A 12,507-nucleotide genomic window follows, 5' to 3' on the forward strand; every position below is an offset into this window, starting at 1 on the left:
GGCCCTAGGTTCGAGTCCTCAGCACCACATAAACAGAAAAAGCTGGAAGTGGTGCTGTAGCTCAAGAGGTAGAGTGCTATCCTTAAACCAGGGACAGTGCTCAGGCCCTGAGTCCAAGCCCCAGGACTAGCAAAAAAAAAAAAAAAAAAAAAAAAAAAAATTGCTCATGAAACTGCTTATGATGGGGTTGGGGATATGGCCTAGTGGCAAGAGTGCTTGCCTTGTATACATAAAGCCCTGGGTTCGATTCCCCAGCACCACATACATAGAAAACAGCCAGAAGTGGCGCTGTGGCTCAAGTGGCAGAGTGCTAGCCTTGCGCAAAAAGAAGCCAGGAACAGTGCTCAGGCCCTGAATCCAAGGCCCATGACTGGCAAAAAAAGAAAAAAAAAAAAGAAACTGCTTATGATAAGGCTAACTGCAAATTTATCTTTTGTGAATCAGCTTGTTTGGCTGTGAAACCACCTTGCCACCAGTGTGTGGTCTTTGCCTTTATAAACCCTGCCCTCGTAAGGGTTAGGGTTGCCCTTTGTTCTGAGGCTTCCTTGGGAGTATGAAACAGGATAGTCACAGGCCAGCTAATAAAACTCCTCTGTCATCTTTAACCGTGCCTCAATGGACTTTTTGACTTGCGAGATACGTCACATCAATTTATTGAGAAGACTTAGGTGGCACAATTTTCCCTAACCACTACTAATTCTATCTCAGGATTTGAGGGTAACTTCAGTTCCCCATATTTTTCAGAAAAGTTACTCCCTATCTAGGATTTTCGAATGCTCTTCTGACTGCCTAAAGCTTTCTTTAGTCTTCATCCTGCCATGTCTTTCTACAGCAATAGGCAGTGTGTTACTGGTATCCCCAGCACCACTCTAGCCGTCTTTCTTGATGTGAGATTTTTGGAAAGCCTACCAGCCACCTAAATAAAGACTGCACTTTCTATCTCACAGTTCCCATATCCTAGGTACAATTAACCACAGGACCAAGTTCTGGAAAATGTTCTGAGTGAAGTGGGCTGTCTTTAAAGTTCTTCCCCCTTTCTGCGCGGATGGCTTGAATGTGCGTACTCCACTTGAACCTGAGGTGAGAGGACACTGGGTCCTGGACGACCACATACTGCCACCCAGTCCTGAACTTGTGACTTCTGGACTTCTGTCTTGTTTAAACTGTAGTGATTTGGTTTTCCCATCACATGTAGCCTTAACTTCTAAGATGCTTCATCATCCTACTTATCTTCATCTGTTTCTTCTTGTGCTTCTGAATTGGATCTGTATTCCTAACGTTAGCTTGAATATCAGCTGTATTTCCAAGTGTTTATGGAGTATTTTTACACCGATGTTTTCTTAACATATTTAAAATTGGACTTAGACTCTTTCTTCCATCAGTTCCCTGTTAGTTGCACAGTACTTTCTTAGTTAACCAGGCTTAAAACCTTAGAACTATCCTCCATATCCTCCCTTCATTCTCCTGTAGTAGGATAGTCTTGTTAATCATAACTTAATGCCTCGCCCATCCATCCTCTCCCCCCCCTTCTCCCTACTAACCTCCTAATTTGGGCTCTAGTTACCTTTAGAGACTCCTTGAATTCTCCTAACTTTAGGGTGTTCCTATTCCCAATCTAAAAGACCACAATTATACCTTCTTAGGGTTGAATTCCTAGCCTGTCACCACATTCAAAAAGCTTCAACACTACTTCAATCTCTGGAATAAAGACTGACATTTGAGATCCAGTACTCCAGGACAAGCTCCCTTTGTTTGATAAGCTGGATCACTAACCACTCTGCAAACACACTCTCTACTTTTTCCCACCACTCACTGTTGTTTATGCCACACCCCTGCCTGGAATGTGCTTTCCTACTTACTTCTGCCTGTCAAGTTTAATTGTCTATTTTAGGGCCTGGCTCAAATGCCACTTTTTACATAACACTATTTCTTATCTTTTACACTGACCTAATTACCTTTATACTAATTGAACATTCTGCCCTTTTCAAATTATTTTATGTATGTATCACATATACATAATATGTATGAACAGCTGTCAATACATTTGGAGGAAAGAAAATACAGTTCACAAGGCATGAACTTGCTCCCATAATGGAAAGGAAACTGAACTATTCCAACTCAGAAACGCAAGCTGGTTAAGAGCAAGATGGTTCATATATAGCCTAAAGCACGGTGAGGGAAGGAGCTGCTAACATTAACACTTTCTTGCTAAGCTGTCTCATTTACAAACTTAAGCATGCAAACTTACTCCTTGGCAGCTACCATGAAAACTGGTCTAACCTTCCAGGTAAAGGAGGATTGAACACAGGTACCTATTTTAATCACTAAACCAACAGCAAATGTGGGCTTGTGGCAGAAGCATACCGGGGAGAATGCCACTCCAATGCAATTCCACTGTGGGATTCCCTGAAGGCTCAGTGCTGTGGAAATGGGAGCAGAGGGAGAAACTAAAGAAGCTTCCTCCCACATGGAGGCACAAAGTGTACAGAGGGAAACCAATGCATCATAGCTTCAGGAATACTGACTTGGCTGCATCCTGCCAGGGTTCATAAGCGCTGCTGCAGTCTTTGGGAACCCCCATCACTGTCCACCTGAAGCGAGCCCTTCTCTCAGGCCCAGGCACTGGAGCAGTATGGATGACACTGCAGCTCCTAGACCTCTTACCTACTTTCTATTTCCTGTCAAACCTTGGAAGTCAGCCACCGTGTCTCCGAGTAGTGACAGGTCCAGAGTGGCCAGGGTGAAATAAACAATTAGGCTGTACAGAACAGAACACCAGGCTCATAGTTCAACCAGCCCTAGGTAATGATCAGATTTTTGCCCCCATACTTGAAATACGTTAAGTTGCAAAAGAACACCTATTTGGAAAAAACTACCATAAAACCATCTGGGCTTAGTGCCTTTGGGGAGACATGGGCTTTCTACTTTCTGGACCCACTAAAGCTTTGCATCACCCCACCCCACCCCCACCCCAGCTGTCTTCATTTCTACAGGCACACATGGCATTTATGGGTGGGAAACCCTTCATTGTACATGACTATCTAGTAGAGTGCAGTGGGTTTAGCTTCTCTCCTCTCCAGGCACCAATGCCAGCAGCAAACCCAGACTTCCCTGGGTCATCCTAATGTCGGTGGAGGGAAGAGGAGAAGCAACTCCATAGCCACACAAAATTTCTTCCTACAAACTTTGTTATTAAATTTTTATTCTCTGAATTTGTGGTTATATATTTTCTATATCATTCCTACATGTTATAGTTTCTCTCAATCACAATTGTTACAGATCTTCACAGAAACAAACAAGTCTATCCCTTTTTGCTTTCTATACTATTTTTGCCTTTTTCTTTCCCTCGTTGAAATGTAATATGTGCACCATAAAGTATGTGAAGTATATTATTATCCATTTTTATCTGTATTAATTCCTCTCTGAAACTTTATTCTGAATATATTGTATTCTTGAGGGTTTGTTTTTTTTTTTAACAAATGAGGTTAACTACCACTGCTCTCAGTATCACTTTCCTCTGATTTACCAATTTGGCCAAATAATAAAAACATTAAATGAAGAGTATTTATTATTACTGATTTCTTTTGGGGAGGGGGGAGGGCTGAGCTAGACAAAAGGTCTTCCTGCATTGTCCAGACTGATCTCAAGCAAATGGGACTCACAGGGTCCTCTGCTTCAGCCTCCTTAGTGCTGGGACTACAGATAGGCACCAACTAACCCAGCTATCATTAATTTTCATGTAAAAAACAACAATAACACACACACACAGTAAAAAGACAGGCAACTCAGAGACAAAATAAGTACATAACCCCAATCAATATATGATAAACAACTTCACTAGACTGGGCAAACATCAATCTTACAAGTCCTTTGTCTTGCTTATTGTAGTGTAAAAGGTGCCATGTGCAGGAAAGGAAAAGTGTTCCTGGGGTGTGCTCCAGTCCAGCAATGGAATCTCAACGACAGATGTACTCCGCTAACTCTACTCGCTATCAACCTCTTTTAAGGAAATACTCTCCTAAGTATGGACTGATATATGTACAGAATGTCCACAGTGACATAATTTATAACAGAGATACCAGAGAGTTTAAACATCTGTCAACTGCAGAATGAAACCATGAGTTATGAGGTATATATCAACTATTAAGAAAGAATAAGGTAGATTTTAACAACCAAGACAAAATTGGATACATGATGTATAGGCGAAGGAAATACAAAAAAATAAACTTGGAATGTCATTTGTAACATAGGATCCCATTCTAGCTTAAGCACAAACAAAACAATCTCTCCCAGAGACAGCAAGTAGCCTGAAGCACACACTACACTTTCAGCAACTGTGGCTATTTATGTTATTTGGTTTTTTCCTTTTTCAGTGACTAATATAATTTTAAAAACCTACTTTAAAAAATTCCCATCCCACCCCTCACATTATAGTTTCTTGAGTATACATTAAAGAGGGATGAAAATTTTGATGGTCTCACTCAGTCTTTAGCAAACTGATTGATTTGTTCACAAAGGCTGCATAACATATGGACATTAATGGAACAGCAAGAAGGACTTAGCAGGAGCTAACCCACAGCATGTAATTGCCTTACTTCACCAACCTAGCAGGTGCTCTTCCCAGGCCTGCTGCTCCAGCCTGGCTGACAGGACAAGCAGGGCTTACTGAGATACTGGGAGCCCATTTTCATAGTTAATGTCTCAGTCCCTTTGTCTGAAAGCTCCTTGAGTGATTCAAGAAGCTAGCCTGGAGGCAGGCACACCTCATGCACTATTATATAGTTCAATTAAATTTGCCTCCCACACCATCCCCTGTAAGGTTTACCCACTGATACAGAGCTGGAATGAGCAAAATCCCCACCAAGGATACCTGACAGACAGCCCTCCCCACCACGAAGCTGGTCTAATCATCCCCTTTCCTTATTCCAGAAGTTGAGCTAGATATTTGTAGTGGTTATAGATGAAGCCTCTGAGAAGAGACCAAAACCTAGAATTTCCCTCCTCCTTTGATAAAGATGATGCCTCTATGAAGAGCCACTGTCAGAGCATTAGTGTACATACCTGATTTCTAGGGGTTAATTTTCATTTCATTTGTTTGTGAGAGAAGGCTTCAGTTCCACTCTATCCTCTCTAAATGTAATAAAAAATATAAATCAAGCTGGGCACAAGTGGCTTATACCTATAATCCTAGCTACTCAGGAGATGGAGAGCTGAAGATCGAGGTTCTAAGCCAGCCTGGTCAGAAAAGTCCCCATGAGACTCTTATCTCCAATAAACTACTCAAGCCGGAAGTGGAGCTGAGGCTCAAGTGGAAGAGCTCTAGCCTTAAGCACAAAGAGGCTCAGGGACAGTGGCACCCAGGCCCTGAGTTCAAGCCACAGGACCAGCAAAAAAAAAAAAAAAAAAAGCATATATTTAATATATACATGTATTAATGTATGTTAATATATATTATAGGTAACACAACACATATGAATATATATGTATAAACACATAAGTGTGTATATGTTTATATGTATATGTAATATAATCTATATGTATTTATGTATATATAAAATCATGGTCTGAGACTTGACTGGGCAAAAAGTTAGTAAGATCCCATTTCAACTAATAAGCTTTATGCCTTTCATGCCAGCTACACAGGAAGTATAGATAGGAGGGTTATGGTCTAGCCAGCCCAGTCATAATACTAAAAGACCCTTTCTGAAAAGTAGCTAAAACAAAATGAGCCAGGGGCTTAGGTGGTAGAGTGACGGTTTAACAAGCATGAGGCCCTGAGTTTACCTAGTACTCAAAAAGACAGGGGTGGGGGGTAAATTGAACTTCCTTAGAATTTAAGAATTTCACTCTTTAAAAAAAAATACAATGTAAAGACAAAGTCAAAGACTGGGAGAAAAAAATGCATCTAATAAAGAATTTATATCCAAAATATAGAAAGAACTCACAACAATAATAAGAAAAGAAACCCAGTTTTAAAAATGAGCATAAGGTCTCAACAGACATTTCATCAGATGGTAAACAATCACATAAACAGATGCTCAACTACAGAAACAGAAATTAAACCCCTCAGAAGACATCACAACATACCTACTAGCAGGGCTAAAATTTTTTTAAACCTAGTGACGTTAGGCACTGAGAAGGACACATTGAGCACGAGTTCTCATGTCCTGCAGCTGGGGAGGCAGAATGGTGCAACTGCTCTGGGAAATGCTTTGTCAATTTCCTTACATAACATTAAAGATAGACGTCCTAGGACCAGCAATCCTGCTGCAATGTGTTTATCCAAGTGAAGAGAGAACACATTCAACACAGAAATCTGTAGGCAAATATGTACAGTAGCTCTATTTATAATTGTTAAAAACTACATATGACCCAATGACCCTTGAATATAACCCAGGATGAAAAGGCACTATTGGCAACAACATGGACAAATCTTGTATGTGATACACTAAGAGCACATGCTGAATTGACTCCATTTTTACAACATTCTGAGAAAAATAAAATCATTGGGACACATCAGGACAGTAGTTGCCAGGGGTAAAGAGTGAAGGATTTCTGGTAGAGATATAGGAAGATTTTTTTAATGTAACCGAATGGTTCTGTATTTTGATTGTGGTGACAGTTATACAACTCTGTCAAAATTTATAGGACTGCACACACATGCTCTCAGGCTCTCTCTCTCTTTCTCGCTCTCTCACACACACCTGACTGTTACTATATCTAAACTGTAACTATTTTAAAAGCTTTAAATGAAAATTATAAGATGCAAAACAAAACAAAAACATACTACGAAAATAATCACAACTCCCTTGTATAACTAACTGATGCTAATAAAAAAAACGTGGAAAGGAAAAACCACTACAACATTTCTGCATGACAGAAGAAAATACCTTCCAAACAGAATTATTAACAATAAGGCTTATAAAGCTGGGAGTGGTGGTACATGTTTGTAATTCCACCATTCAAGAGACTGAGAAAGGAGGATCAAGAGTCCACAGCCACCCCTGCCAGATGCTTCAAGTTCACACCTATAATCCTAGCTGAAATCTGAGGATCATGGTTCAAAGCCAGCCGGGGCAGGAAAATCTGTAAAAGTCTTATCTTCAATTAATTAGCAAAAAGGTTGGATATGGAGCTGTGGCTCAAGCAGTAGAGCACTGGTTTTGAGCGAGTAAGATAAGGGGCAGTGCTTGAGCTCTGAGTTCAAGTCCCAGTGCTTGCACACGCGCATGCACACACACACATGCACACAGTTTAAAAGCCAGCATGAGCGCCATACTCAGACCCTGTATCAAAGAAACTAAATAAGTAAAATAAATTAGTAACAAATTTTAAAAGATAAGTAAGCTCTACAGTGTCATTCCCATACCACACACACACACACACACACACACACACACACACACACACACGTCTTTGCACATCTCTTCTCAGGCACCTGCGTCCTCTGAGAGGTCTAGGGAAGGCTTTTCAAAGGAAGCCCTCTCATGCCCAGTCTTCCAGAGCCATGGGCCGTCTGAGAACTAAAGGAGGCATTAGTAATATGCCCCCAAGCACTGTGTACCTGCAAGCCGCAGGAGCTGGGACAGGTCACAGGGGTCCCTCAGGCTGCAGCGGAAACCACGCTGCCATTCATCCTTAGAGATCCACGGCCGGCCCAGGGCCGCTGCAGCCGCTCTCACCTTGGTCCCACTGCACTTATGTGACAGGCTGGACCCGGTCCTGCTGCATTCCTGCCCTCACCAAGGAAACTGAATTTTGCAGAGGCAAGGAAAGTAGGCCAAGGCAACAAGCACTCTAGTTACCGGACAGCAGCCAACCATAGGCCCTCTGCTAGGAGTGTCCCGTTCCCAGGTCAGGACTCAAAAGGCAGAGTCTGTGCCATCAGCCCAAACCCAAAGGGACTGACTTGCTGGGCTTGTTTTATACCAACTGACTTGGGGATTCATGACTGAGCCTCCAGTCAGCCGGCCTCAGCCTCAGCGTGTGCTGCCCTCCTCCCACAGCGCCCACTTAGGCTGACCCAATCTCTTCCTCGCTTGCTGGGGGAGGGGGGGTTGGGGAGGGTGGCAGCCACCTCCAACCTGGGACAGGTATGGAAAAGGAAAGACCTTGCTGCCAAACCTGTTGCTAAATTCAGCTGCCAGGACCCAAGCAGCACCACAGAACAACATTGTCCCCTTCCACCCAAAAGCACAAACTTTCCAAATCCTCCTGGAGTTGTTTCTGCCATAGGGGTGAGGTGGAGGGTACCTTTTGTTCTTCCGTCTGCTGATGCTGGTTTCTTCGTCTCTGCTGTTAAAAGCAGCTCATAAGGGTGCTCATCCTCTTCCCTGGCTTCACTCCCCTGAATCCTGGGTCTCGTGGCCAGGACCTACAAGAGAGAAATACTCAGTATTCCTTGCATACCCAGACAGGTGGTGTTGAACAAACTTAAGAGTGTCACCTCCTCTGCCTCTGACGGGCATGAGGGGAAGAGAAGGTGATAATTCCAGTGTCACAGGGAACTACACCTGCTATGGTTTGCCACCCAAACACTGGGTGGTGGAAGCTCGGTTCCCAGCGTGGAGGTGATGGAGGGCCATAGAGCTTTTAGGACATGGGGCACAGTGGGAGGTTAGGCTATGGGGGCGTTCATGATCGGACCCACTCACGGATGGGCTGAGGCTGCCTCTCTGGAGTTCCAGCTCTTAGGGGACTGGATTAGTACCAACAGAGTGAGTGGTTATAACCAAGCCTGGCACCTTCCTGAACTCTTGCTTCTGAATGCTTCCCCCATGGCATGCATCCACCAGGGCAGGGGGTGGCCAGAAGGCCCTCAGCAGAGCCTAACCAGATGGGGCCGCATGGTCTTGGGCGTTTTGCCTTTCCCGAAACTGTAAGCTAAGCAAACCTCTCCATGAAGTACTCAGCCTTGGGTCAAATCTCAGTGATTTGACTGGAATGTTCCTCTTTCCTTACCTCATGTTATCCTTGAAAGAACAACAAATAAAATCCATGATCCTTCCCACCCTTGCCTCTCCCTTTCCATGGTGTTCTGCACAAATCTCTTTCTGTGGATAACACTTCCCAGGTGGCTGTTAGGTTCGCAATATCATAAAGGCCATTTTCTCCATGTGTCTTTCCCAACAGGCACACATACTATTCAAAGGCTGGTAACTTTCCCATCTTTTCAAGAAGGAAGCAAAATGACTTCTGACTTACCCTTCACATCTACCAATTACTAGAGACAAAAAGATCTCTCTTCTTGTGAGCCTCTCTTCATGGGTCTGGGGGTGGGGTGGAGAGGGGAAGCAGGGGAGGAGAGACTTTGGCTTCCTATCCCATACATCGTAGGTAACACAATCTTAAATGACACCCTTCAATCTCTACTCTGAAGAGTCACACAGCTAGGAGGTAAGAATTGCATGGCAAGCTTTTGTCTACTGAGAAGGCCATGATTCAGGCAGCCAGGTGTCTCCAATGAAAAAACACTTGCAGCTGTGAAGCTGAGGGTCTGGCGGCCACAGCTAGTCAAGGCACCAGAATTGCTGAGATTTCCTCCGGAAAACAAGCCAGAGAAACCTCGATGACGTACTGCAGCCACACTGGGAGGAGGCAAGTCCTTGCTCTAGAGGACAGTTCTGCTTATCTGTCCTAAGGTGGCAATGTGTTTCTCAGGCAAATTAATAATCACATATAATAGTTCTTAGAATAGCAACCGAAGCACAAAAACCTCTTGTTGGACAAGTAATTTATTACAAACCAGGTGGGAGAGAAGGGGATTCCATTTGTATCTAACAAATAATGAGGCCCTACAAATGTGACTTCTCAGTACACACAGAAACCTCCCACTCTGAGCATCCCACAGCTCAGTGGAAACCTATCAGGTTTGTGATTTCATCAGGATCTTGCCTCTACCAGGCATAGCTCGCTATGTCACAGCCTAATGAGATGACAAGGACTCTGCTAGCCTCAGACTAAATGAGAAGCCACAGCTCCTGTTTGTTAACAAGGCTGCCACTCTCAAGTCAGAATGATGGGCTCTTTCCAAAAGTCTGCTAAGCACAGCAGGACTCTCCACTTAACTGCAAGCACCTAGAAGCTAAAAGCCAGTTCATTACAATGAGCCATTTGCCTTTGTTACTATTCCTAGCCTTTCCTAGGAATACAAGTAGAGGAACAAGGAGGAGCCATTAAGAAGTTCACACTGTGTCAACTTAATACCACAGGCTTTACAGACAGGAATTTGTGTTCGGCAGGCTTACTCCACCATAGCCAAGACTTAGGCTGGGCCTGGAAATCTGATTCCCTTTGTGTTCTGCCTCAGCAAGAGCCCTCATATAGCCCCAAGCTGCTTCCCTAAGAGGTAACCAACAGTCTGACCTGTACCTTTCCTTCTCAAGCAGGACAGGACAGAGGATTTCCAGTTGGACAACGAAGCCCACGGGCCTGCATTCACTGTGTGCCTGGTTCTGTGCTAGACAACTGCACCAAGACCATCAAAGCAGCTAGAAGGGACCCTAAACCCCCACTGCCAGACCTTGTGTTCATAGACAACACAGCCAGTCCCAAGATAGTGAGTTCAAGGCAGAGCATGGCCAGAAAACTCAGTTCCCTGGGTTCTGGATTATATTTCTTTTCTCCATTCATTTTGGAATACCTTCCCTCCCTCAACTGAGAGCCTCTCACTCCTACCAGACGATAAAGGAGGGTGCTCTTTTCCTCCTGGGGCTGGCCTCTACTAGCAAGGGGGTCAAAATCCCACAATGAATCAACAAACTACTTCTCTGCAAACCATCCTGTCACTCACCAAAGAAGCTATATCAGTGAATATGGCAAGAACTGATTTTCAACAGAAAGGATTGTACTCTTTACTAAATTACTTCTTAATCTCCTTTTCCCTTTCCTCCAGGGCTGGCAATAAATCAAAGCCAGAAAAAAATCATGTATTTTCTGCCATGTAGAAAGCAACACTGCTGCTACAGAAAAAAAAAAAAAAAAGCTATAAGCAGCTACCATCACCTAATGGTGCCCAATGGAATGTCCAGTTGGAGTGTGGGCGGCTTTCTGGAAGATACGATAGCAGCTGCAACCCCCATAGAAACTTAGCACAAAGACCAGTCATCCCAGGCAGCTGACAGCCCCTTCCTTGGAAGTAAAAAACATCTCAACCACGTTTGTGTATGTGCGTATGGCCATGTGTGGGCATGCCCCCCCACCCCACCCCCGCTCTGTTAAAACCAGACAACACAGATATGTTATGAGTTATCTCATAATGACAAGTGCCTTGGGAATTTAACATTCAGGGCATAAAACACTGGAGCAGATGACTGCCAAATGCAAAATACCAAGTTGGAGCTAAGGATATGGCCTAGTGACAAAGCACATGATGTGCCTAGCATTGATAAGGCCTTGGGTACAAACCCCAGCACCACAAGAATAAACAAACAATAATAACAACAATAAACCAACCAAAAAAAAAGTTTCATGTACCAGCATCTCTTGAGACAAGAAGTTTAGAGAGTTCTGTGTGTGCATTTATTTTATTTTTGGGTGCCAGCATTGGGGCTTGAACTCAGGCTCCGAGCACTGTCCCCGCTTTACCATTTGAGTCAAAGCTCCACTTTCAGCCTGTGGGGGGGTGAATCAGAGTTCGGTCTCACAAACTTTTCTGCCCACGCTGGCCTCAAAACTGCAATCCTCAGATCACAGCCTCCTAGGTAGCTAAGATTACAGTTTTAAAACTCAGGGCTATAAGAAGTAAAGACAGTCAAGACTACAGAGTAAAAATAAATAAATCACAGTTTGGGAGAAGTCTTATGCATTCAGATCATGATATAGACATGAAACATGCCTGGATCGTTGTTAATTAATAACTCAGGCTACAGCCTCTCTGTACCCTGTTCCTATCATCAGTAAGTAAGCAAATTCAGGGTTCTTCCGGTCTTCCAAATACCAGCTGTGCTGGTCTATTCAGCTGGCTGTTAGCTGTGCTGGTTATTCAGAAGCATGTTCTAGAAGAGAAATCTCACACTTATTTTCCTACCCAAGAGAAGATGGTGATCCCCTCACACATTGTCACCTCTTGACAGTATTATTGTTAAATTGGATGCTTTAGAAAGTCCTAGGAGAATAAAAAGTGCTGGTTACATAGTATTTCTTTAGAAGTCTTGCCCCTATCCTTAGGCATTAGAAATTTTCATTGAGGTCTCTGTCCCAGAGATGGTACTACACATTATGGAGACCATCTGAATATATTTTATACTCTCAGGAGTCTCCTTGTAAAAAAGGAAGCAATGAAGCAGACCGCTGTAGATAGAAAAATATTACATGCCCTTGTAGCAACCAGCAATGTATAATTACCCAGAGGTAGTAATAAGAGGGTGCAATTCTAAAGACCCTTAGTTGAGACATGATAATAAGTATTTTTAAAGGGAGGGAAAAAATAAGGAGAAAATTTGTAGTCAACAGAATGCTTCCCCTAGTTCTAGCTAGTACTGATTTGAATGGTTTTGTTTTGATTTT

General features: G+C 43.3%; 1 protein-coding gene across 11 annotated transcripts in view; it reads right to left on the reverse strand.

Moving 5' to 3' along the window:
- Anks1a (ankyrin repeat and sterile alpha motif domain containing 1A) overlaps positions 1-12,507 on the reverse strand; it is a 151,110-nt gene that overhangs the window by 63,027 nt on the left and 75,576 nt on the right. For 9 of the 11 annotated variants that reach the window (XM_048347920.1, XM_048347921.1, XM_048347913.1 and 6 more), the window contains one exon: positions 8,254-8,374. In XM_048347920.1, coding sequence (XP_048203877.1) covers positions 8,254-8,374 — 121 coding nt within the window. Of the gene's footprint in view, positions 1-2,364; positions 2,502-7,564; positions 7,583-8,253; positions 8,375-12,507 lie in introns of those variants that run through there. The other 2 variants (XM_048347923.1, XM_048347922.1) reach the window with 2 other exon arrangements.

Source organism: Perognathus longimembris, chromosome 6, assembly GCF_023159225.1.
Source record: "Perognathus longimembris pacificus isolate PPM17 chromosome 6, ASM2315922v1, whole genome shotgun sequence".
NCBI classification, from domain to species: domain Eukaryota; kingdom Metazoa; phylum Chordata; class Mammalia; order Rodentia; family Heteromyidae; genus Perognathus; species Perognathus longimembris.